Below are 23854 nucleotides of genomic sequence, written 5' to 3'. Positions count from 1 at the left end.
AGTCAATACCAGCAAGAATTGACCTCAGCCTTTTCAACCTTGCAGTTTCTTAGTGGAACAGATAATTTGGGGTTCTCTTCCCATCACTGACCTGCTCAAAATAAATATCTGCTGATTTACTTGTTGGGCTGAGGCTTATAGCAGGCAGAGAGGTGTAAAGGGTCTGTTTCTTTGTGGTTTATCTCCCACATAAATAGCCCCAAGCCACTGCCTTTTAATACTTGTTTATGCTTTGGGCTAGAGTGAGCACAAAAGAAAATACTGAACTTCCTTCACAGCAGCAGTTGGGTTTCTCTTAAGTGTGGTAAATAGCACCTCAAAAGAAGAATTCTCTCATGGAGGGGGGAAAGTTAGCAGAGGCAGAGGAGGGGCATGGGACACGGATGGGGAAGAGGAATAAAAGAGCTTCCCATTTATAAACAGGGAGGAGCAGGATGCCATCTGAACTGAGTGGCTGTCTATTATACGGCTGCAGACAGTGCAGTCTGGCCTTCAAGGAAGCACAAATAGCAGCATCTGTTTTGTTAACAAACGGTGTATTTATTAGAATCTGTGCTTCTTCCCCATCCATACTAAAAGTCCCCAGCCCAGGAAGTCACCATGAAGGTGAAGAAGTGTTTAAATTCATGTATCACTCCCAGAATGTGACACATCCTCATGTATGGCAGAACCTAAACCCAGACTAATCTCAACACTATGTCTCCTAAAGAGATCTGCTTTTAGTTTATACCCAAATCTCTTTCCATGGCTTTTGCATTATGCAGGGGGCTTTGCAATTACAATTGTCAACTGTACAGTAATGCCACAGGGATCTAAATGCACTTTAAGCCTAAGCATGTGTCAAACAGAGCATATAATACTGAATGCCAGTTAAGCCCTCATGTGAGTTGTTGTAGTGTAATTTTATATCCCTGCAAGTCTGCTCTTGTGAATAACCCTGCAGACAATGTAATGCAGCCATGTGAATGCACAGGTTGTGGTGGGCATATGTGACATATGAAAAATCAGAGATTTGAGCAGAGCAGCTCTGCTGTGAGTACAAAGTCAAGCAGAAGAGTCACAGCTCAATATCACAAACAAATACAACAATAAACCAATCCCCTAATCTCTTTTTCTCAGTCTCCTGCTCCCCTAAGTCTATATCTCCCTGACAGAAAGTAAAGCAATGGCCTGACAGGGAACAGTGCAGCCTAAATGCTGAGATTTCTGTGAGTATCTTTGCATTTTGGGCTTATGGATTCACCAGCAGTACCTGGTGGTGATATCTATTTTAGGTGTTTTGTACCAAAAAAAAAAAAAAAAAAAGGTGTTCCTGCAGGAGGAACATGGCACTTACTGCACTGAGTCTAGAGAACAGAAAATAATGGGCCTGTTCTCCCCAGGAGCTCTGATATCCAGGCTGGGTTACTTACTTAGCTTCAGGGTCATACTCTGCCCAGATCCTTTTAAACTCATCCAGGTGGTGTGGTCCTAAAATGGACCAGTCCCGTGTCAAGTAATCGAAGTTATCCATTATAACAGCTACAAAGAGATTGATGATCTGCAAACAAGGACAGAGATGATGTGATGGATGAGGCAAGGAACAGTACATTTTACCAGGTTCTCCATTTAAGGTCTGGATTTGGACTCACAAAACTAGGAAGCCATTTGGGTTAGCTTCTTTATTCCCCCATGCCAGTCCCCCAGTTTAAATGGGAAGAGCCCAGAGGTGGAATATTCTCAGCTGGTTACATTTTCCTCCTTCCTACTAAATGGATGAGGCACAAATTTGCTGAATTCTTATTTGTGCTGTCGTGGCTTTTTATTTACTTGTTTCTTTGCCTGGCAGAATGAGGTGGGATTTGTCTTTGATAGGCAGTGGGGCTGAGATAAAAGTCCTTTCTTCTGGCCCAAGACCAAAACTTTAAAAATGTTGCTGCTGTTCACTGGGAGGGTTTTGGGCACTGCTGCCAGCTGCAGAGCGTGTGCTGTCGCTCTGAGCAGTGCTGCACTGCCAACACGGAGCAGATGCAAGTGGGATATGTGTATTCTCACAGTCATTGCTGCTGGCAGGGGAGGGAAAACCTGCTCAGCAGCCAGAAGGAAGGTAGGAGGGAAGGTGGGAAGTGTGGCTGAGGCGTTGCTAGCCTCAGCACAGCCCACAACAGACTAATTTGGTTTTCTCATTTAGGGGGAGGGGGAAGAGCACTCCTTTGCTGTGCACAAAAGACAGGGATTGGAAGCAGGGATTGGAAGCAGAGCATCCCCCAGAGCTGCAGCGAGGCAGGGAAGGGGCGTTGTCACGGAAAGGGCTCTGCTGGGAAGGACCCACGGGGAGATTTCCCCTGTTTGAGATCTTGTGCTGTGCATTGCTGGGGAAGCAGAGGCTGTCAGACAGAGGGAAGGTCTGGGCTGGAGGACTCACCAGGAAGGCACAGAGCATGTAGAAGCTGATGAAGTAGAAGACGGCGAAGCTGCTGCCACACGAGTGATCGGCTTCCGTGGAGTTGGCCGGCTCCGACTCCGGGTCGCACTTCTTGTCCGGGAGACATGCCAGCATGATTTCCTGCCAGGCCTCACCTGTGGCACACCTGGGCAAGGCAAAGGGCAGGGGGAGACAGCAGTGACCTTGGTTGTGACAGGGACTGGCACACTAGCAACCTGTTCCTGATCCCATGAACACTAATGAGAGTTTTGCCACTGAGGTCAATTAAGAGCAAGTTAGGCCGGTGGCTTGGACATCCCCTGGCATATCCTGCTCCTCTGTTTGGTTTTGTTGCCATCATCAGCTTATCATTTCTGACTGGCTTCGGCTGCTGTGGGTTTGGGGCTCTCACATTCCAAGCAGAATCATGGAGATAAGTGTGACATGACTGTGGATTGCATCTAAAGAAGTCCTTCAAAATTATGACAGTGTTGAATTTGTGCCAACTTCCCACCCTTTCAGCACCCCTCCCTGGCCCCAGCTGGAGTAGGATGATGTGCTAAGCTGAGCTGTGCATGGCCATGCCTAGGCATGAGTTCATCATGTCCCTTTCCCTGCTAGAAGTCACACTGGCCAGATTTGAACCAAAGAAGGTTTTGATGCATATCAACCTTGGAGAACACTGAAAACTGGCTACCTTCCTCTGTGCAGGAAGACTCGCGTCTCCAGCACTGAGAGCATTACCAGGGTGAGCTGCTGGCCTACAAGAGACTTCATGGACTGGTCCTTCCATCTGACATCATTCCCAGGCTCCCCCACTGAAGTAGTACTCACCCCGGGAACATGACACAGTGGGAGGAGATAAGCTGTGCCCGAGAGCAGAGGGATGGTGCTCCCAGACTGACACAATGCAGAGCTGTCGTGTACCCACCTGAAAAGCAGCAGCACTGCCTGGGGGAAGGTCTGGAAGTTATTGTTGCGGTTGATTTCTGTGGTGTCGTTCAGCGCAATTTTACCAAACACCTGGCAGAAAGCAGAGGTCTTTTCAGATTAGCCCTGCAAAATCCTCAAACCTCCCATCACCCATAGCTTTTGGCCTCACCCTGACTCTGATATTTAATGGAATCTGCTCTTCTATTAGAAGAATTTTTTCTGTGTGTCTTTGTTGTTGCTTCCCTGGCTTCTGCTTTATAACCAGAAAAGCACTAATTTTGCAATAAGAAGCATCTTGTGTCAAAACAAGGTGTCCTTCCTTATTCAGACAGTGAATACACGATGTGGGACTTGTTTTAACAGGCACTCAACTGGGAAGGGAGTCCAGCTGAAAGAAATCTGTAACAGAGAAGAAAAGGCTCTTTCCTTCATTGCTTATCTATCTTTGTCAGGATGAAACGATAGCAAAAGACCAGCAGCTGCAAAGCCTTCAGCTTCCATCTCTGTGGGGGGCCTTGGATCTTCACAAAACAATATAAATACATTGCCTTGGATCTGGAATTGTCTAAATGCCTGCCCTTCTATAGTCATGCTTGTCAGCAGCAGGTGTTTCAGGGGGTCCTCCCAGATTGCAGCAGCATGAAGATGATGACCAGATCTGCCCAGACAAGGATGCCCTAGAGCTTCCTCCCATGCCACACCAACTAGTTCATCTAGCCCTGGCATGAAGCCTGCAACCATCAGCAAACCTTTTTAGGGGCCTGTCTTGGGGTGTGAAGTCCCCAGTGCAGCAGTTTCACGCTTCTTTAAAAAAAATCTTGGAGAGCTGTGGTACTTCCAGGCAGTGAGATTGAGAGCTTAAACAAACCTTGTGTGGCAGAAAGGTCTCTACACAGCACAGTCAGGACTATTTATTCCCCACTGATAACAAGGTGGCAGAGATCTCGGGGGCTGAGAGCTGTAATCTCTCTGTAGCCAAAACAAGCAGCAGGAACAGAGCAGCTCTGAGAGAACACCCGGCTTCTTTTCAAGGAAATGGCACTGATAATTAGCACCCCCAGAGAAACAATGACACGGAAAGGAGCACAGGGACAATGGTGGGATGGCTTTGCCAGAGGGAGGGAGGATCAGCACATGGCAGTTTTCCTCAGGGGTTCCTCATGGATGCATGGGGAACTTCCCCTGCCTGGCCAGCCCCATGCCACAGGCAGCTCTGACTGCACTGAGCTTGAGCCGAGGCAGCCCATATTTATCATTTCAGGCAAATGTAGATAAGGGAGCTTCCCATGATCTTCCTTTCGACCCTACAGCTTCCCTCACACAGGAGGCAGCAGCTGCTGTGGGTGTTTTGCATTAGGCACCTGGGAGGAGCTGTAAGTGGAGGTTCCTCCCTCACAGCCTCTCCTATCTGTGCCTCCTGGGCCATCCTAGAGCAGCTTCATCCATCAGCATCAACCTGGATTTTTTCCACTTGAGCACATTTAGGTAGCGAGGCTTGAATGTTGTTACGCTCCAGGTTGTGGCAGTAGCTGACATAAAGTAGTAGGTCTCCTTTATATTGGCAATTCTGGTATTTTTATCAGTTCTGGTACATCCAGTCTTTCATGGTAGCTGCTTAATGGAGTGAGGGATGGTTCTCCTTCCTATGTGTCCCTGTGTGTGAGGGAACTCTGTGTGTCAGCACGTTCAAGAGAGCTGCACAGAAAATGTCTGAGATGCCATTTGGACAAAAAGTGATAATCACAGGTCTGTGATTCTGGGCAAACAGGGAAAATTAAAAAAAGTTGGTTTTCTTATTGGAAGATATGAGGGCACAAAGCGACCTAGTAATCTGGATCAATGTGAAAGGCAGATGTATGATCTTCAGGCTGCTGAGATGATTTAAACAGAGGCTTGAATATAAGCCAAGGGTTAAAAAGGTAACTTGGAACTAGCTGAAAGAAAAAGGAGTAGAATTACAGAATAAAGCATCTGGCCCTGGCAGTGCCCTGATCACTGTAGACCCCATCTGTGTGGGTGCTTGGAAGTCACTAATAATGCTTTGTAGCAGTGATGTAATACCAGCTTAATACTCTGAAGTGATTTTCTCTATAGCACAGGTAATTCTGTAAGATCTTGGCCATCTTAGGCATTAAAGGCAAAACTGGCAAGTTTACAGTATGAGCTTAGTAGAGTAAATGACACCTGTGATTACTGGGGCTATTGAGATAACCTGTGATAATTCAAGAAAATGTTAATTTTGTCTTTCATGGTGGGTCAGGGTAGATGGAGTTTGTGAAAACATGTGATTATAATAACAGGAAGCAAATTAAAACAAGGTCACAGAGGTCAGACGAATTTCATTACAAATTCTGTTGTCATTGTGAAACCAAGAAGCCTGTCATGTTTGAAGACCTCTGGAAACAATTATGCCATGCCTTTCCATACTGTGGCCTCTGATCCCAGATGGCTGACTTGTCTGAGAACTTTGATGAACATGGACCTGGAAAGTGAAGCTTAGCTTGAAAAGCAGCACAGCAAATGAGGCTGGGACTGTCACAGACCGTGCCCATATCCCGTGCTGTCCTCAGTGGTGTCTGTGCAACATCAGTTCCTTGCACAGGTGAATGCTCAGGATGAGTCCAAGTGCATTTTGCAAACTGAGTAAGATGTTGTGTTGATGTGAGTGTTGGTGCATTGGGTCTGATCCCATATTTACCTTCATGGGTGTAGCTCAAAAGCTGCTCTTTACAACTCAGTGGAAGTTGTGCCAGTGTGAAAGAGATGCAATAGAACATTTTGGTTTGCTCAGTGCAGCATGGCCATAAGCCCACTTAAAAAACTGTTTTGAACCAACAAGCAAGGCAGTAAATCTTCTTTGTGGATATTCCTTCGAGAATGTGGAGGGCAGGCATGCTCCTTTTACTGTTTGCATATTGTGTTCTGCCATTAAATGGGTCAGTTTTTTTATTTGCTTGCTTTTTTTTCATGGACCACGTTGGAAGTACCCAGTCAGACAATGTTCTCCAGCCAAGGTTAGCTTCCATCTCACCTTGCTGGGTGAAAATATTGCTGTAAACCCCCACAACCACACACTGATCCAGTTACCCTGTCAGCCTGTTCCCATGCTCTAGCAGGAGAAGACAGACACACCCGAGCTCTTTTAAGCATCACTTACCTGCATCCCAATCACAGCGTAGATGAAGAACAACATCACTATTAAAAGAGCCACATAGGGGAGAGCCTGGAAACGAAAGAAAAGAAGAGAGCGCTGTGTCTGTGCCTGGTTCGTGTCGCTGGCTGTGGGACACGGGGCGCGGCTGGCCCCAGCGTGGCTCTGTAGTGCGGGCAGGACGCCACTAGATGCCTCTACAAGCCCACGCTTGGTTGCCCGCCCAGCCCAGCCGGCTCGGCTCTGTGCCATGGGGGATGGATGGATGGAGCTCCGCTGCCCTCCTGTCGCTCCCGCCCTTGACCGAACCAGGAAAGCGAAAACCAGTGTCTACACCTGCTTACCAGGAGGAGAAAGCTCTCACAGGCAGCGCTGCTCTGGTACTAATGGCAATGTGATATTGCCCTGCCTCCAGAATGGTGAAATAAAAGATGCAACAGCTGCTGGAATCTTAATTCAAGGCTTCTGCTGCAATGGCTGGTACCACCCTAAGTACCTAAAGCATCAGCACCTTCTGCTACCACCCTAAGTACCTAAATGGTTGGTACCACCCGAAGTACCTAAAGCATCAGCACCTTCCTGTCGAGTGTTAGGTGTCCCTGATGGCGTCTGCCATGCACTGAGTGTCAGTGATGAGCTGCTGAAGAGGAACTGCAGAGCCCTGACAGGCAGAGCTGCCTCCCAAGGAAGGGGTTGGTGCAATCAGCCAAGTGCTGAGTGCTCCTGGTTTCCTCCTCCACTGACAGGAATCAAGGGCTCGGGACCTCATGGGCTCAGGCTTTTTGAGCAGGAACCTTTTGAAATATCTAGTGCTCAGACCAGAGACTCTCAGACTTTGCTTCAGAGGAAATAGATGGACACATTCACTCTGAAAATGTGAGCACAGTCCCTGATCTAGATTTTGAACGCTCAGTTTCACAGAATATAACGAGCTTACAACATTATCAGAGGGCTACAGCACCTCTGCTATGGAGACAGGCTGAGAGAGCTGGAGTTGCTGAGCCTGGAGAAGAGAAGGCTCCAGAGAGACTCTAGAGTACCTTCCAATGCCTAAAGGGGGCCTACAATAAAGACATTGAGGGATTTTTTTCAAGGGCATGCAGTGATAGGAGAAGGGGCGATGGTTTTAAACTGAGAGAGGGCAGGTTTAGATTAAATATTAGGAAGAAATGATTTGCTATATGGGTGGATGAGACATGAACAGGTTGCCCAGAGAAGCTGTGGCTACCCCGTCCCTGGGAGTGTTCAAGGCCAGGTTGGGTGGAGCTCTGAACAATCTGGTCTAGTGGTAGGTGTCCCTGCCCATGGTAGAGTGGTTGGAACTAGGTGATCTTTAAAGTTCCTTCTAACCCAAACCTTTGTGTAATCCTAAAATCAACTACTAAATTCAACAACTAAATCCTGCAGGAAAAAGCAAGGGAATGTTTTCACTGGCCGCCATGGAAATTTACTAAGATCAGCATAAATCATCTCAAACAGATCAGAATATTAAAATGGCAAAAAATAATCAAATCCTTTGGACAATGTCTGTAATCATCACCTTGAGTCTCAGGACAGATTCCTCTGGCTTTTTAGGGGACCAGACAAATTGGTATGTTTACCTCACAATGTCACTGAAGAGACCACCAGCTCAGAACTGGGCTCCAAACATTTTGTGATGATTTAGTTGGGACTTGATACTCACAGTACCTAAGAGCTCCTGGGGTAGTGTCCAGACAGGACCTGAGGTGTATAACCTTAACAGTACTTCTGTTTTCCGACAGCACTTCTGTTTTTCCCATCCAAATGGGGACAGGAAAGTGTCTTCTGTCCTGTCTGTCTGCCCCTTCACTTCCTTTTCATGTCCTTCTGCTCAGTCCATTCTTCTTCACTAACACACCTTCCTCCTCATCCCTGCCCCCTGTTCCCCATGGCTCCTTCAGCTTCCCATATTCCACATTTCAGTCTCTGTCCTCCTCTGGCTCTGTCCTTCCTTGGCGTTACCACTTTGTCCTTGTCATTCCCACGGCCCTGCTGTGCCCTCAGCACCCTCTCGCTTCCTACTCCTCCCACTCCCCAGGCTGACCCCGTCGCTGTCTCTGCAGACGGAAACCCTGCGGAGCATTTTCCCACTGCTCTGACCGGTGCCCCAGCTCGTACGTCAGCGCTTCATGCCGTGCCCAGGGCACGTGGAAGTGACCATGGGACCAAACTCCATGGGTTCCCTGCTTATTGGGCTGCCCTGTGTGAGCAGAGATGTTTCCTGGAAGCATGTGGGGACACTGAAGAGCCTGTGCCAAAGTCTGCTGGGATCCCACATTCTGAAGGTGGGAGTGGCTGAATCAAGAGCGGCACAGTGGCTATTCTTAGCTGCCAAAGGAGCCTCCCCGTAGTTGCAAGAGGAGGAGCTTGGAGCAGAGAATTCCATGTTATAAATGGCTAAGGGCTTTCAAGGGAAATGCTGCCTGTTTTTTTCCCCTCCCCTGCTGTGGAAGATCCCTCCCTTCATCCTTTCTCCCACCACCCTACAGCCCTGCCTGAAGGGACTCTCCAGCTGAAGAGGTCGGAGGTCACTGGAGGGAAGTCCCAGGTGCTCCCTTTCCCATCCATCTCCTCCTCTCCAGCCATGAGCTGTGACAAGTTCAGCTCAGGGCGAGCTATTGCCAAAGAGGCTGGAGGGGCACAGGGGCAAGGGGAAGAGAAGCAGGAACTGGAAAGTGTGACTCTGTCCCCTGCATCAGGGCTGGCTGAGCTGTGCCAAGGGAATCTCATTCCTACGCATGCAGACAAAATGGTTCCCAGTGGAACTGCTCAAATAACAACCTGGAAGTTGGCAGCTCTGCAAGCAATGGAAAAAGTCACTGTGGTGTGGGTGTGCCAGAAACCTGCTGTGCAGGGTTAGGTCCTCTGGCAGTCTAGGAGTGTGCAAAATGAGTCCTTTGCATCAGCCTGGTGGTCTGGCTACTGGGACCCCTGAGAGCTGCACTGGAATAAGTCCGTGCTGATCCCTGGTGTGCACATGTGCTGCTTCTGCTGAGAAGAGACAGAAGTTGCAATGAGCTGCAGCACTGCAGGCTTTGGTCCCAGCTTGTGTTGTCGCTGGCGAGGTTTAAGTTTTAAAGTATGGGTCAGTTCCTTTTCCATTTGAGTCAATACCAAAGCTATTGGCCCTTTACAGCCTCAGTCTGAGGACTCTATAGGTGCTGTTTCAAGACTTGTGTGTTGCACAAGTTACTCTTTCATGCTTTTGCCCAGTGGTTTGCTCTGCATATTTGCTCATGTTTAGACCACCGTTTGTATTCCTGTGCTGTGTTTCCCTGCTGATTCCTTTGGGTAAGCCCCAGCTAACATCCAGGTTGTGCTGGTCCAGTAAATCCAGGTCAAGTACTTTTAGAATGCAGGAATATGCCATGCTTAATCTCTAACTATTATTTTACTATGTGTGGCTAGGTTTTTTTCTAGCAAATAACTGGGGTGTTTGTTTTCCTCCAAAGGTGATGATTCTTATCCAGTCTGATATTCTTTACTTCCTCCTATCTACTCTGGAACTTTACCTACCACTGAAATGCAACCTGTCTCCAGGGAAAAAAGCAGCAGCAATTTAATAACTTGCCATTGTTACCAGCTCAAAAGAGTAGGGCTAAAAAGGTGAATTCTTCCTGGATGAAAGTATGGAGGCCACACACCTCTAATACTCACTGGAAATCCTCAAAACAAGGCTTAAAGGAAATTTAATTGAGACACAGGCCTTCCCCCCATAGCTGTGTATTTCACTTAGAGTTACACATATGAAATACAGCTCAAATAAGGTAAAAAAATAAAAGATGAGATCGAAGGGTTACAGACAGGCAGTAATTGAGTTGAACTGAACTACTGAGGCTGTTCAGGAGGTTCTCAAGCACTTACTCATGCTTTAAAAATGAAGCTCATACCCAGGCAGTCATTCCCTGCGAGTTCCATTTACTTGACCCATTTGTGCCACCTCTCCCTGGGCACCTCTGAGCTCAGGCACTGGGGTGAAACCTCTCCCCCAGAGGCCACCAAGGGAAACCAAAAGGAGACAGGTCTTTCTTAGAGATAAGTGAAGGAATACCTGGAAGGACTTGATGAAGGTCCAAAGCAGTGTCCGGATGCCCTCCCCTCGGCTCAGGAGCTTCACGAGGCGCATCACGCGGAAGAGTCGGAAGAAGGTGATTGAGATGCGAGAGTTTTCCTCTGCGTTCTGGAAGCCATTGGCACAGAGGCAGGAGTTACAACAGCACGAGAGAAACGAGGGCCCTGGGCCACAGAGGAGGCTACGCCGAGGGTTCACTGCACTGTTCCTTGTCCTGCCACTGCTCCCTGGGCTTCCACTCCCCGGCACCCCAGGGACAGGCCAAGGCTGCTCCAGCCTGCCCTGTCTCCCGTGGTGGGGAGGCTGCTCCATGGGGCCTCTCAAAGCCATCAGCCTCTCCCTTCAATTTGCCTGGGCTTTTAGGGATTAGGGATATATGCTCATACCCCTCCAATACATCTCCTCACATCAGAAAGAGGCAATTCCCCTTTGACCTTGCACTGGAGGAGAAAGACACTTTCCCTTTTGGCCTGTCCTGAGTGTTTCACCCCAGTGGGTGTCTCAGCCAGCCGTTCTGGTGAATCTGGTGTCAGGCACCAGCCCTGAGCTGCTTGCTCTGCTGGGAAACAGGAGCAAGTCCCAGATTTGCCCCTGGCTGCAAAAGCCCATGGGGGCACTCCATGGTGTGTGCTGGTGTCACTGGCCCCACTGCCAGCCTGGCTGTCCCTGTGCTGCTGTGGCCGTGCTCCTGCAGGCTGGCCCCTGGTCACTCACTCCCACTGCTGGGCCCTTCTCATTTCTCATGACCCCTTTGTATTTCCCACAGTCTGCTCACTGACTTTTGTTTTTTAAAAAACATTTTATTTTGGCTTCGCTGCTACTGTTCGAGCGTGGAGTATTTTAAAATAGTCTTTCTTCTGGCCTGGTTTTTCTCACAGCATCTGCTTTGTCCCTAAGCATTTTCCCCTGGGGTTGTAACCAGCTCTGACGTTCCTCAGCCTTCACATGTGTGAAGGCAACATCCATCTGAAGGCTGCTGTAGCAGCAGGCTCACCTGGCCTTGGCAGAGGACTTGCTGCCTTGCTCAAGGGCACAGCAAATGCCAAGCTTTCCAGTTTACTAACCCCCTAAAATACTGTGCCAAGCCCGTGGAGCTGGTGCCTTCCGGTAGCAGCACTGTGGGAATGTGACCTCCTGTCACGGGGGAGATAACACTGTCACCCTGCCACTTGACCTGCTGTGGAGCACAGTGCATGGAAACCCCCTCTCTGTCCCCACCCAGGCTGCAAAGACTGCAGTTTGAGTCTAAACACCACCAAAAGAGCAGCATTTAGGAGGAAGAAACAGTGCAGATCACCCCTGCTGTTAACTACTCACCACTGTGTAAACCAAGAGAGAACAGACCCTTTGGATTTCCTGTCACTGGGCAGTGAAAACAGCAGCTGCTTGTCTGTCTGCTTCTGACAAAACCCAAGGCACAGGAGCAGCCTGGGTGGATGTTTCTGGGATGAAATGTCCAGATGCAGATGTGTACCTGGGTGTGCTCCTGTTGCTGAGCCACGGTGAGCTCAGCTCAGCTCTGTCCCTGTCCCTACACAGGGGCCGTAGCTGTGTGCTGGGTGTGACCCCTGCTCACACAGAGAGCTCAGCACCATGTTCAACAGACCAGGATTGCACCCAGCTGCAGATTGTCTGTCTGTCTGTCTGCCTGTGGTGTGTCTGTCACCAGGTAACTTCCTCCAGGCTGTACCAAAGGCTGACACTCACTGCCCGTGGAGTAACTGGGTGAAAAAGATTAGGGAATCAGGCTGTGTCATGAAAAGCCTGAGTGCTCCCTACACCTCACATCATCCTTGTTTGATTACTTGGACATCAGGCTGTGGGCTTCAGCAGATTGGAGGGAATTGCTCTGAGGTGAAGGAGGGAATCAAAAATCATGGCACTGAATACTCTCAGTGCTACAGACCCAGAGGAATAACTGTTAGGTCAAATACCTCTTCCAGTCCTGTACAAGCCAAGCTCTAATACCATCTAAAGCAGAGCTGAGGTCCAAATTTAGAGGTTGTACGGACAGCAATCATGCTGTGGTTGTGACTAAAAAACCAGTGTTTTCTTATTCTACCTGCTGTTCTTCTGGATGGCTTGGCTCTTTAGGTGGCAGCAAGTTGGGACGTGGGTCTGGACAGAGGTTTTAGTATTCCTTTGTCCTTCCTCGCTGAGAGGAGGCAGCTACTGTAGGCAGAAATTTATCTCTGCCCTCCTAGTGTCCTGCAGCAGGCAAAGTCTAAGCAGCAGATAAAATAGAACAAATCCCTCCCTGACGCAAATCTGCAACTTACTGGCATCAAACCACTTAGCCAAAAACTCAGCGATGCCTCAGAAGATTACGGTCATTTTAAAACTAGGTGGCTGTAGATTAGCTGATGCTTGAGTAGCCCTGCTTACATCCCCCTGGCTTTCGTCCAGCTTTTTGAAGGCATATCCTTGCCAGAGGAGGGAGGTTCTGCAGAGTGGCAATCCAGAAACTGGAGCTCTGTGGGGGTGGTGTGGGAACTGCCTCGCACACCAAGGCAGCAGTGTTTTGTGCACCATTGCACCAGTTACTCTTTTTTTGTGCAAAATATGAACTCAAGTGTTATAATGAATCACCTCTTTGAAGAGGAGCTTCAGAGTCCCAACCCTTTCTTTTCTGGAGGCTTGGACATGAAGTCACGCTGCAAACTCATTCACTGTCACATTGATAGTGACACAGGGACATCGTTTGTGGCTAACAAGAAATCTTACCGGGTCCAGTTCTCTCTTGGTGGTTCATTAGAAGGCAGAACAACAGTTAACTTGACCAAAGGAAAGCTCAGGATGCACAAGAGATACACATGTGCAGCATATTCACAGCTCATGTGAACACCAGACTCACACCAATACATGACATGGCAGCTTCATGCACAAATCACTAGGCTGGGCTTGGAGAGAGAACTTGTGACCACGGAGAAGAGAAAAAAGGAGTGTGTTAGAAAGAGTGTCACAGAAGCTGGGAGGGTGGTCTGTATTTTTGGTCTTACCATAGAGGAAGAGCATTGGGTATGTTCAGCTGGCTTTAAAGAAAGGCAGACAGAAATAAGCTGTAATAAGTCTCCAATCAAGAGCCCTAGTAAACTAGGTCTTGGCTAACACAGGAGCAACAAAATGGCAGAAGAGGGCAAAAGGGAATTTGAAAGAAATGCACAAGAGGCTGGGCTTATTCCCTAGGATGCCCAGGATCAAGGCTGGCCGTGGCAGAAGTGGGTACAACTGCCTCTGAATTTGATGTAAGCTCTCTCCACTACCATCACATGTGAGTCACACCCAGTGTCTCCTGAGTGCTGGACACCCTGGCAGTGGAGGTACTGTACTGGTAAAATGTTTCTTGTATCAGCACTATGAGTTCAGTACAAGGGCTGATTTGGCTCTCCAGCTCAGATCCAGGCCATGTCTGCACAGGGACCAGCCAGCTTCCAGTGCATCCATCTGATTTGTAAACCCATAATATCCCAGTGCTAAAGCAACACTTTCTGTTCATAGATCCCCATTCCCTTCCACACAGTTCTGGGTGAGGCAGTGGGTTGGGAGAGTCTCACTGGCTCTTGGCAGCCCTGCAACACCCAGCACCAGCTGTGGAATGTGGGCTGGTGCAGCTAATTAGCTCACTCTACCTTTACCCACCTCACAGCAAAGCCCTAGGCACTCAGTGGATGTGTTCTTGGAGGCCAGGCTGAGCTGAGCCCAGCCTTGGTCACGCCTGGAAGAGTCAAATTGTTGCAGACACTCTGCCTGATATTCCTTGATTAACCTCTGGGGCCATTTCCAATACTGAGAGCAATTCTAAAATATACCCAAGGCTGCAAGTATCCTTAGATGTAAGAAGCAGAATGGTAAATTAAATGAAACTGTCTTTATTAGGAGTCCTTCAGTTCAATAGCAACATAATCCTTCAGGCCTAACCTCTACCATATGCCAAACCTGTCTGCTACTTTAGCTAAGTGGGAACTGATGTATTTCTTCTTCTGCCAGTGTCAGAATTCCCCTCTAGTGCCATGGAGGACTCCTGCAGCATGCTCCTGCTCTCCAAGGATGCTGCAGTAATCAAACTGGCATTGTATTACCTAAAAACCCCCTGTAGTTTGGATGCACAGCCTATTTTGGTGATACGGGCAAATGAGAGTAATTAAAAACCCAAGGTGCACCAACTCATTTAATAATTTGGGTCAATTCATTGGTTTGGTAGTATCAGCTTTCATTGCTTTCATCCTCCTCTTTCACATGTTTGCTCTTGTGTTTTCAGATCACATACAGGCAAAAGTTGGTTTGAATACCAAATGAAGAAGCAGTGCCCACAGAGACATTTCTTACAGGTCAGGCATAGATTTTGATTTTGTGTTGCTAGGCAAACATCTTTCCAGCAAAGCTTTTCTCTGTTCCATCCCCCTTCCTCTTTCTAGTTCTGCAAATCACCTTTTCTAACAGCAGAAGGACCCTTATTCTGCTGCTTGCTGCATTCCTGGTAGAAGGTACAAAAGCCCTTCAAAATAAATGAAGGAGGCCTGAAAATTTCCATGATTCTCCATCCTTCCTGGCTGATGGTGTTTGTGCATCTGTGACTGACAGGCTGAAGAAGCCTTTTGAGGGGCTGTGGGGTATTTTGCTTTCACTGTCATTTCTTCTCCTATTTCCTAACTGGGCTGTGTTTTAAGCTGTGGTCAAAAATGTACCAAATTACATCACTACCTCTGGTAGAGGCTCAAATGCAGCACAGGGAAGGTTCTGCTAATGCTGGAGTGGGATTTGTACAAACTGTGGCACTGTGGGCTGAGATTCCTGCTGTTCTCATGAGGGGGAAATCAACCCCCAGCTTTGGCTTGCTGAATACATTTTTGGATATCCCCAAAGGTTTCAGAAAGGGGAATCTCCCAACCTGTGCCAAAGGGGCACCCCATGGACCTGAGCACAGCTATCTGAGAATCCATTATTGGGACTCTCAAGTGTGGCCATTCCAAGCTCTAAAGCTAAGAGAGCTACTGCTAGATTAACCAAGAATCTTCAGCCTTGCCAGTGATGTGGAATGCCAATTTTAGGACAAGGACAGGCAAGTGGCACCTGAGACTGCAGTGGTCACAGCAGTTCCCAGAGATGGAGGCGTGGTGACAAGTACTTGGAATTAAAGCCAGACTCTATTGCCCATCTGAAGTGGACAGGATTTCATTTCTCCAAATCTCAGAACAATGTGGAAAAACAAACCCTCATCTGTTTGATGTCTCTGGAAGAGCTTTTGGAGAAGCTACACCACTGAGCAGAAAGCACTCTTGGCTGTGGTGTTTAATTTGCAGCTGTCTCTGCTCCTGCATGGGGTTTAACCTGCAAAGGAACTTCAGGCCTTCTGTCCTGCCCTTCTCCTTGAGCATGAACATACAGCATGGGAAAGGTCCACAGCAGGGAGATCAGTCAGAGGTGATGTTCCCAGCAGTTTCCCTCATACAGAAAAGGGATCTGAAGTATAAATCACAAGTGCAGGGCCATATTAAGAGTGATACAGAAGGGAACCTGCAGGCTGAGTGGGAAAAGAACTATCTGAGGCAGGATGCACCTGTGTAAAGACACTCAGGGGGATGAGTGCAATGAGAACTGTTTGGGTACTTTCTTTTTATGCGACTATATTAAAAAAGGCAACAGTGATGTTAAGGAGCAGAAGAGTACAAGAAAGAGAAGAGAAGGTTCTAGAAGCTGAAGTAAAAATTCAGCAGGATAAAGACTGAGTGATCCCTGAAACATGAATGAAAACCTCCTCAGAATATTGTTGCCTGCGTACATCTTGTTCATGTTCAGTGTGTAGCAGAGCACCAACTTTTTAAACAGGTAAATTGCTTCAGTTGCTGCAAACCTGTGAGCATTCTTAGAGCCCCTACAGGCACAAAAGAGGAAGTCAAAGCTTGTGCCCATCATGAAGTCAGGATCCCAGGTAAGGAAGCCTCTGGGAAAGAAGCCAGGTTCATTCAAAGGAGAGATACTGAAAATCTCAGAGGCCACAGCACTGGATAAGGTAACTGTGCTCCTGGTAATGGTGCTCTGCCTGGGTTGGTGGCAGTGAGGTTTACTGGGAACTACTTGTGAAGAACACAAACCCTCCAGGTCCTGTTGATCCTCCATAAAATTTCACAAATCCAACTTAGTGTCTGATACTGCCATCAAGTCAAGGAAAAAGTTTCTAATGGGTTGTGCTTTGGAAGGTAGGAGGGGATAAAGTTTGCACTCCAGAAGAACCAGTCTCAATCTTTCAAGAGCAATATGTAACAGAGTCAATATAGCAGGATATTTATGCTGTAATGCAATCCATTCTGAAATTCTGAGAAGGGATGATGTGGCTTTTCAGGCCTGTAAAGACAGCAGCAAAAATATGAGCAAAAAAGCTTTGTATATTCACAGTAGTAACAAAGTTCCCTGAAATATCCATGGCTTAGAATATTTTATGGATAAAGATTTGGAAGAAAAAAAGAAAGTGTGTTAATAGGCAGATTCAAATGAAAGTTTCACTAGGAAATTCCAGAGAAGAGATATTAATCCCACCTCATCCTTGTGGAACACTGGAGACAGAGGACTGTGATGGGAGGTTTGAGCTCCTTTTGGCTGGTTTGCTGACAGCTGTAATCACTCTCCAGAGAAGCAGCACCTGGAAACGCCTGAAAGGGACCTTCATTAGGTCTGTACAGTGTGAGTTTAATCCATATATCCATGGAGGCTCCTCCACTGCTGGGTAAGTATCAGTAGCTGCTCAGTAGCTGTTGAAGCCTGACTGCACTGAGTTGACAGGACAGGCAGGCAGCATTCCCATGGCTGATGGCAGCAATTCTTTCACACCACAGGACACACTGAAGATGAGTCCAACTCCCTTGGAGTGGATCTAGCCTTTGCTAGGAAGTCCAAACTGATCTTTTTCCTGATGTTTGAGGAGCAGAACTTCCTTGCTGATAGCTTTTTACTTTTTAACAACACTTTCATTCATAGGGAGGAATCTCTTTTTTTGCAAGAGATAATTCAGCCTTTGTGCTGTGGAGAGCATTTAAGCAGCTGAATGCACAATGTTCTAATTGCTTCACTGGAGTTGTCTCAGTCAATGCAGAGGTACAACTGCAGCCTCCTAGTTATGCCTGATAGCCCGAGGTTAGAAGAGATGAGAGGAAATGTGTGTTTGAGATGCTGGCACCAAAATATGACAGAGTAGCTTCATACTTCTCAGGAGAACGAGTGGTCAGGTGCTTATGCTGCCTTATGTGACAAACAATCTGTAATGGCCTTTCTCCACTGAGGAAATCATGGCTCATGGATGAAGCTTCTGGGAGCCCACTGAGAGCAGCTGGTTGATGGATGTCTGCTAAGGTATTTCCTTGACTGTTGAATTTGGAGAATGAAAAGTTACCTGTGAAGATGCCATATCTGTTGGAAACTCGATAGTTGGTCTGTCAGCCTTGTCCCGTGAGGAAGGGGGTGATACATGTTCACTTCTTGCTTTTTTCTCCTCACTGCAGGAAGGGTGCCTCTGAGAATCTGCTCTGCAGAGCTTGCCTGGGCAGGCTGAAGTGTTGTGTAGTCCCTTTGCATTTGTAGGATATTGGTCTTTTCTAGGTGAAGGTCTTTAGGTCTCCTCCACGAGTCCTACTTCAGCCATGCTGCATCTGTGACTTTGGACACAAGGTGAAGTGTGGCCAGAGACATTCTGGGGAAATGAACTCATCAAAGCCATAGGTAAGATGGGGAGGGGAATTAAAAGCACACATTTGGCAATGAGAAACCCCACTGCTCTTCTGGAGATGTTTCCTTCCCATGTGGTTACACTGAGATGGGATCTGCAAGGTTGTGAGTTTCAAGAAGAACAAGAATGTACCAAAGTATGGGGGGAAAAAAGGGGTTTAGAAGTTATCTGTGCCATAGAGACATGGTAAAAGAAGACACTAGACATCCTCTTGTATTCGTAGTGCCAAAAATCTGAAGTGAGCTCAGGAGGCTGAGTTGCACAAGTCTTTGTGGAGAGCTGGAAAAAGTCAGGGCTTCAAATCAACCTGACTGCTGGCAGGTAATAGTCTGCCATTCCACTGGGGAGTTACACAGCCCTTTCCAGAGGCATCTGTCTGCCACTGCTGTCTGAGGTTTTAACCACAAGAGCCCTGGAGATAACCCCCCAGCCACCAAAAGTCTGTGAGGTTATTATGAGGCCAGGCAGAAATGTATCTGGTATTTCTCTGACAGGGAATACTACTGGATTGCAGATGGCATAATTGTAAATTCCCACAACGCTACAGTGAAATCAAATTATCAAATTATTAGCAGGGCAAAATTATCAAATTATTAGCAGGGCAAAAAAACCCAACCAAACAAAAAAACCCACCAAAAATAAAAAACAAAACACAAAAAAGAACCCCAAAAAACAAAACCACAAAAAAAAAAAAACACCCCACAACAACAAATCAGAAAAGTTTCTCAAACTGTGCATTCTTCCTTTAAGTATGGAGTTCTTTGAAAATGTCTGGGAACATTTTGAATAAAACTAGCCAAAATTCACCTTTTTTTTTTTTCCTGCAAATATATTTTCTGTTAGAAGAATGCTGATGCAGAAAGTCAAATGTTCTGTAGAAACATGCCAATTCTGAAACAGGCATTTCAGAAATGTAAGGTTGAAATCTCACATTTTGTCCTCAAACATTTTAATTTGGTTTACATTTCCATTATAAACCATATATAACTGAGAAAAAAAAAACAATGCCAGAATAAACTACTTTTACTTTACTTAAGCATATATCTTGAATCTTGATTATTTCAATAAAAATGATCTTTCTCTGAAAGTTTTTCAACTTTAAATTTTCCTTCTATTTTAAAACAGAAAAAAATGTTACAAGGGGCTTTTGGAAACAAACAAACAAAAAAAAATCGAGCCTCCCTATAGCTCTAATCCAGATTTTGAAATTCTGGAGCTTGCTTTTCTAATCTGGGTGAAGCACTGGAAGCTTTTTTTTGGATCATTTAATGCCTGTTAGAAAAGGGCACCATCCTACAGGAAAACAGGGACTTGAGGGGTGTGATGCTGCCTTTACTGGGGCAAATGGTGAACACCTTGTGGATTTCCCTGGATTTTCCCTGGAAAAAGCTGTGAGGGTGCTCCAGTGCAATATAAAATGCTGATACTCAGACAGCTCTGCAGGGGAGACTGAACTCTCCTGCAGCAGGGAGTTAAAATTTCATTTGTTGCAAGGAGGGGGATTAGGGAAAATGCAACATCTGCAATGAGGTTTGCCATCGCATTTCTGCCTGCATTAACTCATGGGGGCCAAGAGACACCGAGTGTCAGCTCGTCCAAATGCAGGATATATGCATTTATACCTCACTGATCCCACATGATCTCAGACCTCAGGGGAAACATTACCATATCCCCATGCAACAAAAGCCTGTTTTGAATGCAGTTAATAAGGGCAAGGTAACTTCTTAAGCAAATGAGTCCTGCAGCTATCAGTTTTTTTCCCCTTCATTTCCAATGTATTCTAAGATTTTGAAATTCTGGAGCTTGCTTTTCTAATTGGCTTCTAATATGCAAATCATAGCAATTTGAATAGCTCATTAATTAATTAATTATATATATATATATATATATATATATATATATATATATATACATACACACACACATATATATATATATATATATCTCCAAGAAATTGTCAGACAGGAGTCTTATAGATCCAAGTGCTTAAGGTAAATATAAGGAAAGTCAATTGCTTTTATTTGGTTATGCAGATTATGCAGATTTGGTTATGCAGGGTAATCAGCCCTAGACTGACAATTAGAGGGCAAGTAATGAAAGGGCTGCTTTTTCACACAGCTAAAAGCTCTATTTTTTTCCCCATGACTTTCAGAAAAGCAGAACAATTGGTAAAGTATATCTATGCAAATTATTCTTAGTTTTCAGGATGTTTTAATAATCCTTCTCATTAGCTTTGGGAAATCAAGCCTTATGGTAATCAAGCCTGGGGGGCTCCTGAGAAAGAAGCAGATACTAACCACTACCAGAGATGTAGTGCTCATCTTCAGGTACAGCTACTGCTCTGACTCAGGGAGGCAGGTGCAGCCTGCCTGTGCTTCATCATTTGAGTTCTGTGGGACAGGCAGGCAGAAGAAGCCCTAGAACATCTGGATGAGAAGGTGCTAAAGAAATTAGGCCATGAAAATAAATGTTGAAAGGCTACATGTGTGCAGGGCTTTTTGTTTTATGGGTGGAGTGACTTTGAGGATCTTCTGTTTGAGTAAGAGAGGAGAGGTTTTGCTGATTTGAATGCCTCTGCCAGGAGCCATGTGTGATGAACTTTTTGGCATTAAACTTGGCTTTTCATTTGACCAGTTCTTGATTCACAGGGCAATGGCTCCCAAAGGAAATGTCCCAGCCTGGAGCAGCCTGAGGGGGATGACCTTGGGAACAGAACAGGCCACTGAGCAAGAAGAAAGAGCAAGAGGGAGAATTCAGCTTTCCAGCTTTCCTCACTTTTATTACCATCCATGCCAGCAGTGTCCTCATTTGTGTTCCTGAGCAGTCCAATGTGCTTCACTGCATTTCCTCAGGCAAAGTTAACATGGCTTTTAAACATCTAACTCAGCAGTGTATTTATCACTGTGCTGGAAAGGGCAGTCTTCTTTTCCTCCACTTCTTTAAAGAGATTTATGTTCTGAATGACATTGTTCATTATTCTCTTCCCCTTTTTTTTTCCTCATTGTCTGGGAGGGAAGAAGGAGAGAAACCTGTGGGACAGGTTTTCCAAAAGGAGCACAGCCTGTATCTGGTTTTCATTCCGAGTAACAGTTATTTTCAAATCCAGGTTGTCCCATCCCAAACACCCAAATAAATCCATCATCTTGACTTCTTATCTGCAGCAGTGTTGTGAAAGCACAGCTGCTGTGGAGGGCTGCAAGCTGGGAGATGTTCTCCGACACACTTGGCCCGCTCAGGCTCTTGTCTACTAAAACCATGACACCGATTTTGTTGTCAAAATAGAATAGAAGAAAAAGACTGTTCAAAACATCCATGCCAGTCCAAATGACTTTGTTGTGCACTGTGTAAGAACTGATTTTTCCATTTCTTGTAGCCTGCCTTGGAAATGAGAATGGCAACAGAGCTCTTCTCTGAGATGAACTTCCTGAGCCATTGATAGGCAGGAACTTTGTGTCCAACACCTTGCAATGCTCCATTGGTACTGAGAGGGTGAGTGACATCTACAGGCTTCTTCTTCTCTGTAGACTGGTTTGAGGAATTAAACAACCCTGTAGACTGGTTTGAGGAATTAAACAAACTCCCAGAGGCATGTCCTTCTGCTGCCATGGCTGTGTTTGTCCTCTCTGCACTGGATGTTTGAGCACTTCTGCAGATATTTGTTAATTATTTCAGAATTAACCGTTAGGATTTCATGGTGTGGGAAGAGGAAAAGGAAGAAGGAAAAAATGAAGAACAGAGTGAAACTTGGCGCTCTCAGTGTATTGGGTGTTTCTGGGTTTTCTCTGGTCAGCCTCAGGTTGAAAGGAGGAGGGAGACCTTTGGAATTTGTAGGGTTCCAGAAGCACATGAATCCAGAAGGAAACTTCAGTAGCATCTCTGTTGTACTGTACAAGTCCCAATTACACTGGGGGTGTTAAGGTTGGAAGGAGGCTTGTAGTCTGCAGCAAAATCCCCACTCCTCAGTACAACTCTGGGGACTATTGGAGCCAGAGAGAGAGACTGGACCAGGAGCAGGTTTTCCTGGGAAGGGAGGCAGGTAGGCTACCAGATGAAAGATTCCACATGCAGTGTTGCCAGACCCGTCCTTTGGGAAGCCCAAAGGCTCTGGGGCAGTGTGAAGATGGATGAGCCATCTTCTGCTTTGATGAAGGTGCTTAAAGGAACTGCACATGCTGGTGGAAGCAGGAGAAAACCCAATCCACCTCTGTTTCAAAGCAAAGGTCTGTGGATTGCAAGAGACTCTGGATGACTGTAGGTGAACTATCAGCCCCTGCCAGTTTTGTAGAATTAATCTTTGCTCAAGGGAGGATATCCAGAGATACCAGCAGCCCAAACAGAGAGATTGTTATGGACCATTTTCATCTGAGATTTGTAGCAGCTAGTGTTTAATTCCCAATCGGTGTCTTTTCATTGCCTTTTAGATTAGAAAGTTATTTAATGTTGATGCAGAACATTTCCTAGGAAAAAAACAGCCTACAGACTCGTTGGATTTTTGTATGATATTAAGGGATACAATAAAGTCTGTACGTGTCATTCTGGGATTTGAAATGCCAATCACAGGCATTATCAGAAAACATTAAAAGTGGTCATATGGAGACTGGGAATAGATCTTACAAAGCTACTGAGCAACATTTTCTGTTCTACACACCTTTCCAAGAATAAATTATTATTGATTTGATGAATTCTTTGGTAAAAAAACAAAAAACAAAAAACAAGGGTAGGGACTGTTTAGATGATATGTAATGCTCACTCTGTGATTTACTGTGTTCAAGTATGGTCAAACAGTTGAGTCTCAAATTCTCTGTCTCTAAACATCAATTTGTTTTGATGTTTTCCTATTAACAAGAGTTTCTTTACAGCTGAGGCACCTTTGCCTTCATGCCTGTTCATCTTATATAATGATGTCTGGCTTTGGATGAAGAAGATTTTCTCCCAGCCACTCAGACAAGGCTCAGCAGGCAGCACTGCTGGCTGGAGTCTCAGAGCTTCAAAGTGGAGCCGGAGACAGCAACTGGGGTGTGACCAGCTGGGATGTCCCATTACTCTGCAACAGCAAGTAGAGCCAAGTCACATTTTTTGGCCATCAATCAGCTGACCATAAGCTGATTCCAGTCCTCACAGCTTGGTCATCTGGCTGCAGCAGGGAATGGGTCCCATTTAGCAGATGCCCAGGGAGATACATGAAGCAGAAGTGGTTTTGTTGGCATGTTGTGCCAGACAGTCTCCTCAAAGAACACATCAGGGAGTGAAGGTAAGAGCACAGCCATTTAAAAACCAGATGTCTATTAAGAGATAATAAAAGAACCACCCCTCTTGCGTTTGCCTGGCTGGTGCCTGAGAATGTAGAGGAAGCAAGGCAAGAGCTAAATGAGGGTGCTATATTGACTATATTAGAAAGGGTAGAATTAATTTATATGTGTTTATCTTTGATTACAAATCTGGGTGAGCAGCAAAGCCCCCACAACTGGATGTGTATTTGATGGGAGGTCTGTACATTTGGGTTTGCAGACTGGTACCATCACCGTGCTGAAAGGCTGCCCAGTGCCTTGCACAAAA

At 46.2% G+C, this 23854-nt stretch overlaps 1 protein-coding gene across 24 annotated transcripts in view; it reads right to left on the bottom strand.

The window, feature by feature from the left end:
• CACNA1C (calcium voltage-gated channel subunit alpha1 C) overlaps positions 1-23854 on the bottom strand; it is a 464806-nt gene that overhangs the window by 22779 nt on the left and 418173 nt on the right. For 19 of the 24 annotated variants that reach the window (XM_038153847.1, XM_038153871.1, XM_038153848.1 and 16 more), the window contains 6 exons: positions 13581-13613; positions 10561-10689; positions 6495-6560; positions 3336-3427; positions 2405-2570; positions 1413-1540 (listed from right to left, as the gene is read on the bottom strand). In XM_038153847.1, the coding sequence (XP_038009775.1) occupies positions 1413-1540; positions 2405-2570; positions 3336-3427; positions 6495-6560; positions 10561-10689; positions 13581-13613 (614 nt within the window). The remainder of the gene's footprint in view (positions 1-1412; positions 1541-2404; positions 2571-3335; positions 3428-6494; positions 6561-10560; positions 10690-13580; positions 13614-23854) is intronic. The other 5 variants (XM_038153851.1, XM_038153859.1, XM_038153867.1 and 2 more) reach the window with 1 other exon arrangement.

This window comes from Motacilla alba, chromosome 1A (assembly GCF_015832195.1).
Source record: "Motacilla alba alba isolate MOTALB_02 chromosome 1A, Motacilla_alba_V1.0_pri, whole genome shotgun sequence".
Lineage (NCBI taxonomy): Eukaryota > Metazoa > Chordata > Aves > Passeriformes > Motacillidae > Motacilla > Motacilla alba.
The sequence above is the reverse complement of the archived record's forward strand: the minus strand, read 5'-3'. Positions and strand labels throughout refer to the sequence as shown.